This window comes from Mobula hypostoma, chromosome 9 (assembly GCF_963921235.1).
Source record: "Mobula hypostoma chromosome 9, sMobHyp1.1, whole genome shotgun sequence".
In the NCBI taxonomy this organism is placed as follows: domain Eukaryota; kingdom Metazoa; phylum Chordata; class Chondrichthyes; order Myliobatiformes; family Myliobatidae; genus Mobula; species Mobula hypostoma.
The window spans coordinates 151,698,957-151,714,351 of NC_086105.1; the positions used below are offsets into that span (position 1 = coordinate 151,698,957).

The following is a 15,395-nucleotide window of genomic DNA, read 5'->3' on the forward strand; positions in this document are numbered from 1 at the left end:
CTGTGGCCTTCTTCACTGGTCCATCTGGGTCTGGAATTGAGCAAAGCCAAGAAATACCTGCTCCAGGGAGATCTGGCTGACCGAGTAATGCTTGATGCTGTACTTCCCCCGGGCTCCTTCCAACGTGCCGAAGATCTGCACACAACACAAAGCTGGTTTGTTTGTTTATTTGTTTATCTGTCTAGTTATATATTTGTTTACTTCGAGATACAACATGGGACAGACCCGCAGATTTAACGCTAGCCTAATCACAGGACAATTAACCTACAAACCCATTTGTCTTTGGAATGTATGAGGAATCAGGAACAGCTGGACGAAACCCATACAGAGTCACGTGGAGGACATACAAAAACTCCTTACAGATGGCATCGGAATTGATCTCTGATCTTTGGAACGGGCCAAGCTGGAGTAGTGTCATGCTAGCAGGACCACTCACCCCCACGGGGTCAGCAAGGGAAGAATTGTAACCAGTCTGTGCCATCACTGTCTCCCATCAACCCAGCCCAGTAACTGATGCCTCTTAAGTAAAGTCCCAGGGTATCTTGTGATAAGCCCCTACCCAGCCTGGACTCAGGGCTAGACTGACCCTCGCTCCTGACTGTGGGAAGGAGACCCCTCCTTGTCACATCCTTCCTGTTGATTGGGTCGACCATGGGTATCACATCCTAGCTATGTGCAAGTCAGGGCAGTACAAGCTGTTGTCCGTGCACCAGGCTCCCCTTCTCCATGCAGCTGAAGAACCCAAAGGAACGGCAGAGACCGATACAGTTTGGAATCAGCGGCACCACAGGAGTTGCCAGTCAATGTAGGGGTGCCAGCTCTGGATCTTTCCTCAGGCTTAACTCCCAAAGCGTTCCCCGTGAGTGGGCATACCTAGAAGTCAGCAGAGGTTTAAGATCAGAGTTTTCCTCCTCCTAGATGAGGTGCCAACCACAGCTAACGAGTCCAATCTGCCCGGACTTCCTTCCTGAACAGACAAACCATCGTCCCCAACCCACCCTGCCGCTGGGACGGCTACGGTGAAGCGAGATGGTCACCCACCTCTTTGCAGACTGTGGATTTACAAAGAGGATGTGGAGATGGATGAAAGTGCCCATGTCCCAGTTCATCCCAAAACAGCTGTGTACCACAGGACTCTCTGATTATGGCCCGTTCTCAAGGACGCACTCCGAGGGCAAATGGAAGGTCATCAACTTGGTGAAAAATGCTCTCTGGTCTGCCCAAAACCTGTTTTTCTTCCAGCGCAGCCTACAAAAAGTAACGGATGCGGCCCAGTCCATCGCGGGTAAAGCACGCTCCACCACTGAGCACAAGTACACAGAGTGTTGTCGCAGGAAAGCAGCATCCACCATCGACTGTACTCTTTGCTTCCTGGCCTGCTGAGTTTTGTGTGTGTTGCTTGGATTTCCAGCATCTGCAGATTTTCTGTAGTTTGTGATCAATCATCAGGGACCCCCACCACCCAGGACATGCTCTCTTCTCGCTGCTGCCTGCAGGAAGACAATGGAGGAGCCTCAGGACCTACTCCACCAGGTTCAGAACTGTTACTACCTCTCAACCATCAGACTCCTGAACCAGAGGGGACAACATCACTCACCCCATCACTGAACAGTTCCCCCAACCTATGGATTCACTTTCAGAGTCTTCATCTCCTGTTCTCAGTATTTACTGCTTATTTATGTGGTGTTATTATTTTCTCTCGTTTTGTATTTGCGCAGTTTGTTTTTCTGCCCTCTTGGGTGTGCCCTTTCATTGATTCGATTGTGTTTCTTGCATTTACTGTGAACGTCTGCGGGAAAATGAATCTCAGGGTTGTATATGGGGACATACGTACTTTGATAATAACGTTACTTTGAGCTTTGAATGTACTATCCTCACCCCTGGCCGTACGGAAGCCTGGTGCAGTCACCACACAGGTCGGATGGGGAAGGGCTACTGTCTGTGCTCCTCCCACACATGGGAGGGCTGAGTTAGGTGGGGAAGTGCCCACACCCCTGAACAACGAAAGGGCGAATCGTGACGGGGAGCTGACGTCGAGAAGGGTTGTCTACCTGTGCCCAAGTGAGCCGCTTGCTGGTCAGGTGATAGTGCAGCATTCCCTGGTGCTCGTCCTTGATGAGGCTGCCTGAGGAACAGAGATGGACATCAGCTACTACTCAACACGGGGACCAGCGACAGTGACCGGCCGAGGCCCTGGCGCTAATGCAGCAACACCTCGCACTGTCTATCACCAAACCTCTCGACAGAGCAGATACCTCAGGGTGGCCCCTTGCAGCTTCATATTTGTTAGGCAGGATTTAGAACGTTCCAGATAACATGATGTGTTATAGGGATCGAGAGTGGGAGAGAGTGAAGGGAGACATCTCAGAGTAGCTGCAAAAGATTTTCAAGAGGGAGGGTGAGCAGCCAGAGGTCGTGGTGCACATTGGTACTAGTGACAGTGGTAGACAGGAGACTGCTCGGTGCATAGGGAGTCAGGGAAGAAGCTGAAGAGTGGGGCCTCTGGATGCTAGTCAGGGCAGGAACAGGATGATCGTACAGATGAATGAGTGGCTGAGGAAGTGGTGCAGGAGGCAGGCTTTCAGATTTCTGGATCATTGGGATTTCTCTGAGGAGAGTATGACCTGTACAAAGGGACAGGTTACACCTGAACCGGAGGGAGACCACGATCCTTGCGGGCGGGTTTGTTAGGGAGGGTTTAAACTAATTTGCAAAGAGGATAGGAACCAGAGTGATGGGGCTGAGTACGGGGCAGTTCGTATTTAACTAGATGCAGTGTGTAGCGAGACTGCCATGAAGGATAGGCAGGTGATAGGGCAAAGCTGCAGTCAGTGAGATGCAGTGTAACGTGGGGACAAAACTGAAAATGGTGACCAACGTAGGACTAAAAGTGTTATATTTGAATGCAAGCAGTATACAGATAGGTGAGAGACTGGCAGGTATGTTGTTGTGGGCATTTCTAATTTGTGGCTGAGAGAAGATTATAGCTGGGAGCTCAACATTCAAGGATACACATTGTATGGGAAGGACAGGCAGGTAGACAGAGGGAGTGGGGTGGCTTTTGGTAAAAAAAAATGAAATCAAATCCTTGGAAAGAGGTGACACAGGATCAGCAGATGTAGAATCCTTGTGGGCAGAGTTCAGAAACTGCAAGGATAAAACGGCCCTGACAAGAGTTATATACAGGCCTCTGAACAGCAGCCTGAATGTGGGATATATATTTCAACGGGAGATAGAAAAGGCTTGACAAAAAGGCAATGTTGCGATAGTTATGGGAGATTTCAATCTGCAAGGAGATTGGGGAAAATCAAGTTGGTGCTAGATCCCAAGAGAAAGAATTTGAAGAATGCCTACAAGCTGGCTTTTTAGAGCAGCTTGTGGTTGAGTCCAGTCAGGGAAAGGCAATTCTGGAGTGAGCGTTGTGTAATGAACCAGATTTAATTTGGGAGCTCACGGTAAGGGAGTGCTTGGGAGGGAGTGATCATAATTGGATTCGAAGAAGGAGTCTGAGAGTCTGAGTGGGAGTGCCGAAAAAGAGATTTTTGAAATTTTCGTTATTTTTTTTTCTCCAACGGCTTTCTGAGAGGCGGGACTGCGCAGGCGTGTGACGTCGGGCAGTGCAGCGCGGCAGATTTAAAAGGGCAGACATCCTGCTTCGGATTTGATTCGAAGAAGGAGTCTGAGAGTCTGAGTGGGAGTGCCGAAAAAGAGATTTTTGAAATTTTCGTTATTTTTTTTTCTCCAACGGCTTTCTGAGAGGCGGGACTGCGCAGGCGTGTGACGTAGGGCAGTGCAGCGCGGCAGATTTAAAAGGAACAGAGCCTCATAGAGCGGGCAGCGTAGTTTGCGGGCGGCGGAGTGAGCCGGGAGCAGAGTGAAGACTTAAGGGCTTCGGCTCACCGGGCTTAGGCGGAAGCGGGTGAGGCGAGGAAGGTTTGACATTCATTTTCTGTTGCTATTTGAGGAGAGGGGCATTATGACTGTGAGGGCAGTTTGCTGTTCTCGGTGTCGGATGTGGGAGGCCCTGGAGTCTCCAAGCCTCCCGGACGTCTACATCTGCGCCAAGTGCATCGAGATGCAGCTCCTAAGGGACCGCGTTACGGAACTGGAGCTGCAGCTCGATGACCTTCGTCTGGTCAGGGAGAGTGAGGAGGTGATGGAGAGGAGTGGAAGGCAGGTGGTCACGCCGGGGCCACGGGAGGCAGACAAGTGGGTCACGGTTAGGAGGGGGAAGGGGAAAAGGAAGGTGATGGGGAGTACCCCGGCGGCTGTGCCCCTTAACAACAGGTACTCCTGTTTGAGTACTGTTGGGGGGGACAGCTTACCCGGGGGAAGCGACAGTGGCCCTGCCTCCGGCACAGAGTCTGGCCCTGTAGCTCAGAAGGGTAGGGCAAGGAAGAGGAGGGCAGTTGTGATAGGGGACTCGATAGTAAGGGGGTCAGATAGGCGATTCTGTGGACGCAGTCCAGAGACTCGGATGGTAGTTTGCCTCCCTGGTGCCAGGGTCCGGGATATTTCTGATCGTGTCCAAGATATCCTGAAGTGGGAGGGTGAAGAGCCAGAGGTCCTGGTACATATAGGTACCAATGACATAGGTAGGAAAAGGGATGAGGTCCTGAAAGAAGAATATAGGGAGCTAGGAAGGGAGTTGAGAAAAAGGACCGCAAAGGTAGTAATCTCGGGATTACTGCCTGTGCCACGCGACAGTGAGAGTAGGAATGCGATGAGGTGGAGGATAAATGCGTGGCTGAGGGATTGGAGCAGGGGGCAGGGATTCAAGTTTTTGGATCATTGGGACCTCTTTTGGCGCAGGTGTGACCTGTACAAAAAGGACGGGTTACACTTAAATCCTCGGGGGACCAATATCCTGGCAGGGAGATTAGCGAGGGCTACTGAGGTGACTTTAAACTAGAATGGTTGGGGGGTGGGAATCAAATTAAAGCGGCTAGGTGTGAGGAGGTTAGTTCACAACAGAGGGATGGGAACCAGTGCAGAGAGACAGAGGGGTGTAAAGTGAGCGTAGAAGCAAAAAGTACAAAGGGGAAAAGTAAAAGTGGCAGGCCGACAAATCCAGGGCAAGCATTAAAAAGGGCTAAGAGAGTTGTAAAAGAGTGCCTGAAGGCTTTATGTGTCAATGCAAGGAGCATTCGTAATAAGGTGGATGAATTGAAAGTGCAGATTGTTATTAATGATTATGATATAGTTGGGATCACAGAGACATGGCTCCAGGGTGACCAGGGATGGGAGCTCAACGTTCAGGGATATTCAATATTCAGGAGGGATAGACACGAAGGAAGGGGAGGTGGGGTGGCGTTGCTGGTTAAAAAAGAGATTAACGCAATAGAAAGGAAGGACATAAGCCGGGAAGATGTGGAATCGATATGGGTAGAGCTGCGTAACACTAAGGGGCAGAAGACGCTGGTGGGAGTTGTGTACAGGCCACCTAACAGTAGTAGTGAGGTCGGAGATGGTATTAAACAGGAAATTAGAAATGTGTGCAATAAAGGAACAGCAGTTATAATGGGTGACTTCAATCTACATGTAGACTGGGTGAACCAAATTGGTAAAGGTGCTGAGGAAGAGGATTTCTTGGAATGTATGCGGGATGATTTTTTGAACCAACATGTCGAGGAACCGACTAGAGAGCAGGCTATTCTGGACTGGGTTTTGAGCAATGAGGAAGGGTTAATTAGCGATCTTGTCGTGAGAGGCCCCTTGGGTAAGAGTGACCATAATATGGTGGAATTCTTCATTAACATGGAGAGTGACGTAGTTAATTCAGAAACAAAGGTTCTGAACTTAAAGAGGGGTAACTTTGAAGGTATGAGACATGAATTAGCTAAGCTAGACTGGCAAATGACACTTCAAGGATTGACGGTGGATATGCAATGGCAGGCATTTAAAGGTTGCATGGATGAACTACAACAATTGTTCATCCCAGTTTGGCAAAAGAATAAATCAAGGAAGGTAGTGCACCCGTGGCTGACAAGAGAAATTAGGGATAGTATCAATTCCAAAGAAGTAGCATACAAATTAGCCAGAGAAAGTGGCTCACCTGAGGACTGGGAGAAATTCAGAGTTCAGCAGAGGAGGACAAAGGGCTTAATTAGGAAGGGGAAAAAAGATTATGAGAGAAAACTGGCAGAGAACATAAAAACGGACTGTAAAAGCTTTTATAGATATGTAAAAAGGAAAAGACTGATAAAGACAAATGTAGGTCCCCTGCAAACAGAAACAGGTGAATTGATTATGGGGAGCAAGGACATGGCAGACCAATTGAATAATTACTTTGGTTCTGTCTTCACTAAGGAGGACATAAATAATCTTCCAGAAATAGTAAGGGACAGAGGGTCCAGTGAGATGGAGGAACTGAGCGAAATACATGTTAGTAGGGAAGTGGTGTTAGGTAAATTGAAGGGATTGAAGGCAGATAAATCCCCAGGGCCAGATGGTCTGCATCCCAGAGTGCTTAAGGAAGTGGCCCAAGAAATAGTGGATGCATTAGTGATAATTTTTCAAAACTCGTTAGATTCTGGACTAGTTCCTGAGGATTGGAGGGTGGCTAATGTAACCCCACTTTTTAAAAAAGGAGGGAGAGAGAAACCGGGGAATTATAGGCCGGTTAGCCTAACGTCGGTGGTGGGGAAACTGCTGGAGTCAGTTATCAAGGATGTGATAACAGCACATTTGGAAAGCGGTGAAATGATCGGACAAAGTCAGCATGGATTTGTGAAAGGAAAATCATGTCTGACGAATCTCATAGAATTTTTTGAGGATGTAACTAGTAGAGTGGATAGGGGAGAACCAGTGGATGTGGTATATTTGGATTTTCAAAAGGCTTTTGACAAGGTCCCACATAGGAGATTAGTGTGCAAACTTACAGCACACGGTATTGGGGGTAAGGTATTGGTGTGGGTGGAGAATTGGTTAGCAGACAGGAAGCAAAGAGTGGGAATAAACGGGACCTTTTCAGAATGGCAGGCGGTGACTAGTGGGGTACCGCAAGGCTCAGTGCTGGGACCCCAGTTGTTTACAATATATATTAATGACTTGGATGAGGGAATTAAATGCAGCATCTCCAAGTTTGCGGATGACACGAAGCTGGGTGGCAGTGTTAGCAGTGAGGAGGATGCTAAGAGGATGCAGGGTGACTTGGATAGGTTGGGTGAGTGGGCAAACTCATGGCAGATGCAATTTAATGTGGATAAATGTGAAGTTATCCACTTTGGTGGCAAAAATAGGAAAACAGATTATTATCTGAATGGTGGCCGATTAGGAAAAGGGGAGGTGCAACGAGACCTGGGTGTCATTATACACCAGTCATTGAAAGTGGGCATGCAGGTACAGCAGGCGGTGAAAAAGGCGAACGGTATGCTGGCATTTATAGCGAGAGGATTCGAGTACAGGAGCAGGGAGGTACTACTGCAGTTGTACAAGGCCTTGGTGAGACCACACCTGGAGTATTGTGTGCAGTTTTGGTCCCCTAATCTGAGGAAAGACATCTTTGCCATAGAGGGAGTACAAAGAAGGTTCACCAGATTGATTCCTGGGATGGCAGGTCTTTCATATGAAGAAAGACTGGATGAACTGGGCTTGTACTCGTTGGAATTTAGAAGATTGAGGGGGGATCTGATTGAAACGTATAAGATCCTAAAGGGATTGGACAGGCTAGATGCAGGAAGATTGTTCCCGATGTTGGGGAGGTCTAGAACGAGGGGTCACAGTTTGAGGATAGAGGGGAAGCCTTTTAGGACCGAGGTTAGGAAAAACTTCTTCACACAGAGAGTGGTGAATCTGTGGAATTCTCTGCCACAGCAAACTGTTGAGGCCAGTTCATTAGCTATGTTTAAAAGGAAGTTAGATATGGCCCTTGTGGCTACAGGGGTCAGGGGGTATGGAGGGAAGGCTGGGTTCTGAGTTGGATGATCAGCCATGATCATAATAAATGGCGGTGCAGGCTCGAAGGGCCGAATGGCCTACTCCTGCACCTATTTTCTATGTTTCTATAATATGAGAGAATTCATCCTGCAGTTTGAGAGGGAGAAGATGAAGTCAGATATATCACTATCACAGTGGAGTAAAGGGAATTACAGAGGCAAGAGAGGAGCTGTCCAAAGCTGATTAGAAGGAGACACCAGCGGGGATGATGGTAGAACATTCGTAAGGTGCAGGATAGGTACATCTCAAAGGTGAATAACTGTTCTATAGGAAGGATAAAGCAAGCGTGGCTGACAGGGGAAGTCAAAGACAGCATAAAAGCAACAGAGAGGGCATACAATGTAGCAAGAACTAGTGGGACATTAGAGGATTAAAAACCAACTAAAAAAGCCCTAAGGAGGGAAAAGATAAAATATGAAAGTTCTTAATCAGTACATAGAAGTCCCAACAAGAGAGTGTGCGATAGCTGATCTGCTATTAGGGACGAGACGGGGCGGGTAACAAGAGTTTGTGTAAGGGAACACTTTGCATCTAGTGGTCACAATGCTAATACTTCCAAAGTAAATATACACAAAGATAAGTCTGGCCCACAGGTTGAGAAAGTGACCAATTCTGATGGTATCAGAAACAACCTGGCAGGTGTGGATAGGGACAGGCTGTTTTCAGGCAAAGGTGTACTTGGTAAGTGGGGGGAGGGGGCCTTCAGATGTGAAATTTTGTAGGTAAAGCTTGTATGTGCCTATCAGAATAAAAGGTAAAGGTTAAGGGTTGTAGGGAATCTTGGTTGTCAAGCGATATTGAGGCACTGGTTAAGAAAAACAAAAGATACACGGTAGGTATGGACAAGTAGGAACAAATGAGGTGCTTATCGAGTATAAGAAATGCAAGAGAACACAAGAAAGAAATCAGGAGGGTTAGAAGAAGGCATGAGGTCGCCTTAGCAGACAAGGTGAAGGTAAGGGATTCCACTGATATGTTAAGAGCAAAAGGATTGCAGGGGACAAAACCGGTCCTCTGGGATCAGAATGGCAATCCATGTGTAGAGCCAAAACAAATGGCGGAGATTTTAAATGGATTTTTTTGCATCTGCATTTACTCAGGAGATGGATGTAGAGTCTACAGAAGTGAGGCAAAGCAGCATCAATTTCATGGACCCTGTACAGATTACAGAGGAGGAGGATAAATTGCCAAAGCCTCCCTCGGACCTGTGGTAGGTCAGTGCAGGAGTTGCAGGGGCTCTAGCAGAGATATTTAAATCATCTTCAGCAACAAGAGACGTACCAAAGGATTGGAGAATAGCCAATGTTGTTCCACTGTTTAAGGAATTCACTAAAAGTAAACCAGGAAATTATAGGCAGATGATACTGACACCAATAGTGAAAGTTATTGGAAGGTATTCTAAGGGATAGGGTATATGAGTATTTCGATAGACATGGATTAAGGGTAGTCAATTAGCTCTGTAGATAAAAAATGAAATCAAATTACTAGAAAAAGGTTAATGACATAGGGTCAGAAGGTGTTGAATCATGGGTAGAGCTAAGACCCTGATGGGAGTTGCATACAGACCTGCAAACAATAATAAGGATGTGACTTACAAGTTACAATGGGAGATAGAAATTGCATGCCGAAAGGGCAATGTTACAATAGTCATGGGGGATTTCAATACGCAGGTAGATTGGGAAAATCAGGTTGGTGCTGGATCGCAAGTAGGGGAATTTGTAGAATGCCTACGGAATGGATTTTTAGAGCAGCTCGTGGTTGAGCCCACTGGGGGGATCAGCTATTCTGGACTGGGTGTTGTGCAATGAACAGTAATTCATCAGAGAGCTCAAGGTAAAAGAACCCTTAGGGAAAGTAATCATAATATGATCAAATTCACCCTGAAATTTGAAAAGGAGAAGCTAAAGTCAGATGTATCAGTATTATAGTGGAGTAAAGGGAATTACAGAGGCATGAGAGAGCAGCTTGTCAGAATTGATTTGAAAAGAACACTGGCAGGGATGGCGACAGGGCAGCAATGGCTGGAATTTCTGGAAGTAATTTAGAATATACACACCCCAAAGAGGAAGAAGTATTCTAAAGGAAATATGACACAACTGTGGCTAACAAGGGAAGTCAAAGCCATCAGAAAAGCCAAAGAGAGGGCGTATCATAGAGCAAAAATTAGTGGGAAGTTAGAGGATTGGGAAGCTTTTAAAAAGCAACAGAAGGCAACTAAAAAGTCATTAAGAAGATACAGATGGAATATGAAAGTAAGTTAGCTAATAATATTAAAGAGGATACCAAAAGTTTCTTCAGATACATAAAGTGTAAAAGACAGGCGAGAGTAGATATCAGACTGCTGGGATTCTATGCTGGAGAGGTAGTATTGGGGGGGACAATGAAATGGTGGACAAACTGAATAAGTATTTTACATCAGTCTTCACTGTGGAAGACACTAGCAGTATAGTAGAAGTTTGAGAGTATCAGGGGTCAGAAGTGTGTGAAGTTGCCATTACTAGGGAGGAGGTTCTTTTGGAAACTGAAAAGTCTGAAGATGGATAAGTCACCTGGACTAGATGGTGTACACCCCAGGGTTCTGAAAGAGGTGGCTGAAGAGATTGTGGGGGCATTAATAATGAATCACTAAATTCTGAAATGGTTCTAGAAGATTGGAAATTTGCAAATGTCACTCCACTGTTCAAGAAGGGAGAGAGGTAGAAGGAAGGAAACTATAAGCCAATTAGTCTGACCTCAGTGGTTGAGAAGATGTTGGAGTCGATTGTTAAGGATGAGATCTCAGGGTACTTGGAGGCACATGATAAAATAGTCCATAGTCAGCATGGTTTCCTCAAGGGAAAATCTTGCCAGACAAATCTGTTGGAATTATTTGAGGAATAACAAGAAGGAGACAAAGGAGAATCGGTGGATGTTGTGTACTTGATTTTTCAGAAGCCCTTTGACAAGGAGACACTCATGAGGCTGCTTAATAAGCTACGAGCGCCTGGTATTACAGGAAGGATTTAGCATGGATAAAGCAGTGGTTAATTGGCAGGAGGAAAAGAGTGCGAATAAAGGGAGCCTTTTCTGATTGGCTGCTGGTGACTAGTGGTGTTCCACAGGGGTCTGTGTTGGGACTGATTCTTTTTGCATTACATGTCAATGATTTGGATGATGCAATCGATGGTCTTGTTGCAAAGATTGCAGACAATATGAAGAAAGGTAGAGGGGCAGGTAGTTTTGAGTAAGTAGAGAAGGATCCAAAGGGTTTAAGGGTTTAGACAGATTCGGAGAACAGGCAAAGAAATGGCAGATGAAGTACAGTGTTGGGAAGTGTATGGTCGTGCACTTTGGTTAAAGTAAGAAAATGGTAGGCTATTTTCTGAATGGAGAGAAAATACAAAAAATCTGATTTGCAAAGTGACTTGGGATCTTTGTGCACAATTCCCTAAAGGTTAATTTGCAGATTGAGTCTGTGGTGAGGAAGGCAAATGCAATGCTAGTATTCATTTCAAGAGGACTAGAATATTAAAGCAAGGATATAATGTTGTGACTTTATAAAGCACAGGTGAGGCCTCACTTGGAATATTGTGAACAGGTTTGGGCCCCTTATCTTAGAAAGGATGTGCTGAAACTGGAGAGGTTTCAAAGGAGGTTCACAGGAATGATTCCAGGATTGAATGGCTTGTCATATGAAGAGCATCTGATGACTCTTGGCCTGTATTCACTAGAATTCTGAAGAATGAGGGGTAACCTCATTGAAACCTATCCAATGGTGAAAGGCCTTGACAGAGTGGATGTGGAGAGGATGTTTTCTATGGTGGGGTGGGGGGGTCTAGGACCAGGGTACATAGCCTCAGAATAGAGGGATGTCCTTTTAGAATGGAGAGAGGAGGAATTTCTTGAGGCAAAGAGTAGTGAACTTGCAGAATTCATTGTCACATGCGACTGTGGAATCCAAGTCATGGGCACATCTAAAGCCAAGGTTGATAGGTCCTTGATTAGTCAGGCTATAAGAGGTTATGGGGAGAGGAAGAAGACAGGAGAATGGCATTGAGAGAAGAATGGAATAGCCAAGATCAAATGGCAGAGCAGACGATGGGCCGAATGGCCTAATTCTGCTCCTAAGTCTTATGGTCTTATAGACAGAGACAGAGTGGCCGAGAGAGAGAGAGAGTGTGACAGAAAAGAAATGGGGCAAGACAGGCAGTTGGGAGAGGAAGGCTGCCCCATTTGAAGGCGAGGATAGAGCAACTTTGTTTGTACCTTCAAACGTAGACTCAATGAAGTCCTTGAAAGTCTGGAGATTGGAACGGTCCCCCTGGATTTTGACCAGTAGTGTGTATCCGCTGCCAAATTTACTCTTCAGATGCTGAGGGCTGCCAAGACATTTGAACTGGCCGTTGACCATCACTGCCAGCCGGGTACAGAGTACCTCGCATTCCTCCATACTGCAACAGAAAGTCTAGGTTATGGTGGGACACCCAGCCACTGTGGCCTCCAGAACTCCAGAGAGAGCAGTTTAAATCCCCAGGCAGTGGCTCTGTCTGGAGCGTGGTCCTGGAATGCAGAGATACTCCTTCATACAGCCGGGTGGGGGGCAACTCACAGCAGCTGACCTCAACAAGCTCTTCACTGGGCAGAAAGAGACTCTGGGTCTGCCTCTTCCTTCCCTCTCATCCACTCCCTCCCTCATTGCCCTCCCCTCCATCCCTCCTCTCCCTTCCTTTCCCTCTCCTTGCCCCTTTCCTGCTCTCTCTCTCTCACACTCTACCCTCTCCCTCCCTCCTTTCCCTTCATCATCTTCTCTCCCTTCCTCCCCAAAGGCAGGGCCCAGCTTTGACAGCTCAGGCTGTTTCCACCAAGGAGATGTGCAGCTGCAGAGTGGAAGAGGTGGAGGGGCGAGGTGGGGTGGAGGGGCAGACCGGGGGGTGCGGTGGGGTAGGGTAAGGGTGGAACTGGGCCACGACAGGGAAAGCAGGAGCCATACCTGTGGGAAGTGATCACCACAGACTTGCCCAACCTGAGACGCTGGGTCACCACATCCCACAACAGCCTCCGGGAGATGGGGTCCATGCCAGTCGACGGCTCGTCCAGGAAAATAACGCTTGGATTCCCAATCATTGCCACTGCAGTGCTCAGCTTTCGCTTGTTCCCACCGCTGGAGATGAGAGTGAGAGAGGAGAGAAGGAGAGGTGTGAGAGAGGGAGGGAGGGAGGAGAGAGAGATCAGTGGGGAGGGAGGGGAGAGAGGGAGATCAGTGAGGGAGTCATTGGCAGGACATGTGTGATCGGTCGAGTTCTGATTTGAACACTCCTGGCAGCGAGGGGATGGAGACGGGCTGAGGTTGTTCCCCACCTGTACGTCCGAACCTGCCTCCGGGCGTAGGGTTCAAGTAGGAGGCTGCGGAGCACATCGTCCACACACTGCTTGAGGAGCGGCTCGGGAACACCGCGGAGACGAGCGTAGAGACTCAACGTCTCCCTCCCCGTCATGTGCTCCAGGAGGCCATCGAACTGCGGACAATATCCGATTTTCTGCCACACCTGTCAGGATCACAAGGAAACATGGGATAGACATGTAAGATTATTTAAAGATTAGCTTTATTTGTCACCTGTACATCGAAACACAGTGAAATACGTCACTCTGCATACAGTCAACACAGACCAAGGTGACTGAAGGAACGTATGTTGATGGTGGTGGCGGAGGAAAAATGTCAGAGGTGGGTTTTCTAAACAGAGAGTGGTGGGTGCGTGAAGCTCCCTGCCAGGGCTGGTGAGAGAGGCAGATACATCTGGGACAATTCAGAAACTCTTAGATAAGCACATAGATGATATAAAAATGGAGAGCCACGTGGGAGAGAATTGTTAGATTGATTGAAGAGTGGGTTACAAGGTTGGCACAAATCCATAGGCTGAAGGGCCTGGGCTGTGTTGTATACAGGAGCAGAGTTATGTCATTCATTGTCTTAAGAGAAGAGCAGCCCAGAAACAGGCCCTTTGGCCCATCCAGTCCATATTGAAACCAGTTAAACTGCCTACTCCCAATGATCTGCACCAGGTCATAGCCCTCCATACCCCTACTATCCATGTACCTATCCAAACTTCTCTTCGACGTTGAAATCAAGCTCACATGGAGCACTTGTGCTGGCAGCTCATTCCACATTCTCACGACCCTTCTGAGTAAAGAAGTTTCCCCTCACATTCCCCTTAAACTTTTCACCTTTCACTCTTAAGCCATGATCTCTGGTTGTAGTCCCATCCAATCTCAGTGGAAAAAGCCTGCTTGCATTTCCCTTATCCATAATCCTTATTTATTTTGTATACCTCTATCAAATCTCCTCTCAATCTTCTACGTTCTAAAGAATACAGTCCTAACCTATTCAATATTTCCTTGCAACTCAGGTCCACCAGACCCGGCAACATCCTTGTAAATTTTCTCTGTGTTCCTTCAACCTTACTGACATCTTTCCTGTAGGTAGGTGACCAAAACTGCACACAATACTCCAAATTAGGCCTCACCAACGTCTTATATAACTTCAGCATAACATCCCATCTCCGGTACTCAATGAAGGCCAATGTGCTAAAAGCTTTCTTTATGACCCTATCTACCTGAATGAATGATGTACCTGTATTCCCAGATCCTTTAGTTCTACCACACTCCTCAGTGCCCTACCGTTCACTGTGTAAGACCTGGTTGGTCCTACCGGTGCAAAACCTTGGACTTGTCTGCATTAAATACCATCTGCCATTTTTCAGACCATTTTTGCAGCTGATCCAAATTCCTCTGCAATCCATGATAGACTTCCTTGCTGTCCACTACACCCCCAATCTTGGTGTCATCTGCAAATCTGCAGATCCAGTGAACCACATCATCATCCCAATCATCATTATGGATGACAAACAACAGTGGACCCACACCGATCCCTGAAACACACCACTAGTCACAGGCCTCCAGTCAGAGAGTCAGTCATTTGCTCCCACTCTCTGGCTTCTCCCACAAAGCGAACGTCTAATCCTCTTCCTGAATGCCGAGCCACCGAACCTTCTTGATCAGCCTCCCATGCGGGACCTTGTCAAATGCCTTAGTAAAGTCCATGTTGACAACACCACTTCTTTGCCTTCATCCACTTTCCTGATAACTTCCTTGAAAAACTCTTAAGATTGGTTGGACACGACCTGCCACACACACAGACAGGCTGATTATCCTGAATCAGTTCACATCTAACCAAATATATATATCCGATAACCATATATCCGATCCCTGAGAATACCTTACAATAACTTTTCCACAAGTGATGTCAGACTCTGACGAGATCATGGAGGCATTAGTAATGATCTTTCAAGAATCACTAGATTCTGAAATGGTTCTGGAAGACTGGAAAATTGCAAATGTCACTCCACTCTTCAAGAAGGGAGAGAAGCAAAAGAAAGGAAACTATAGGCCAGTTAGTCTGACCTCAGTGGTTGGGAAGACGT

General features: G+C 47.0%; 1 protein-coding gene across 3 annotated transcripts in view; it reads right to left on the reverse strand.

The window, feature by feature from the left end:
• The window catches only part of abca3b (ATP-binding cassette, sub-family A (ABC1), member 3b), a 131,798-nt gene continuing 116,403 nt past the window's right edge, over positions 1-15,395 (reverse strand). For 2 of the 3 annotated variants that reach the window (XM_063059501.1, XM_063059500.1), the window contains exons 27-31: positions 13,276-13,463; positions 12,908-13,078; positions 12,184-12,368; positions 2,052-2,125; positions 1-135 (exon numbers count right to left, since the gene is read on the reverse strand). In XM_063059501.1, coding sequence (XP_062915571.1) covers positions 13-135; positions 2,052-2,125; positions 12,184-12,368; positions 12,908-13,078; positions 13,276-13,463 — 741 coding nt within the window. In that variant the 3' untranslated portion in view covers positions 1-12. Of the gene's footprint in view, positions 136-192; positions 1,491-2,051; positions 2,126-12,183; positions 12,369-12,907; positions 13,079-13,275; positions 13,464-15,395 lie in introns of those variants that run through there. The other variant, XM_063059502.1, reaches the window with a different exon arrangement.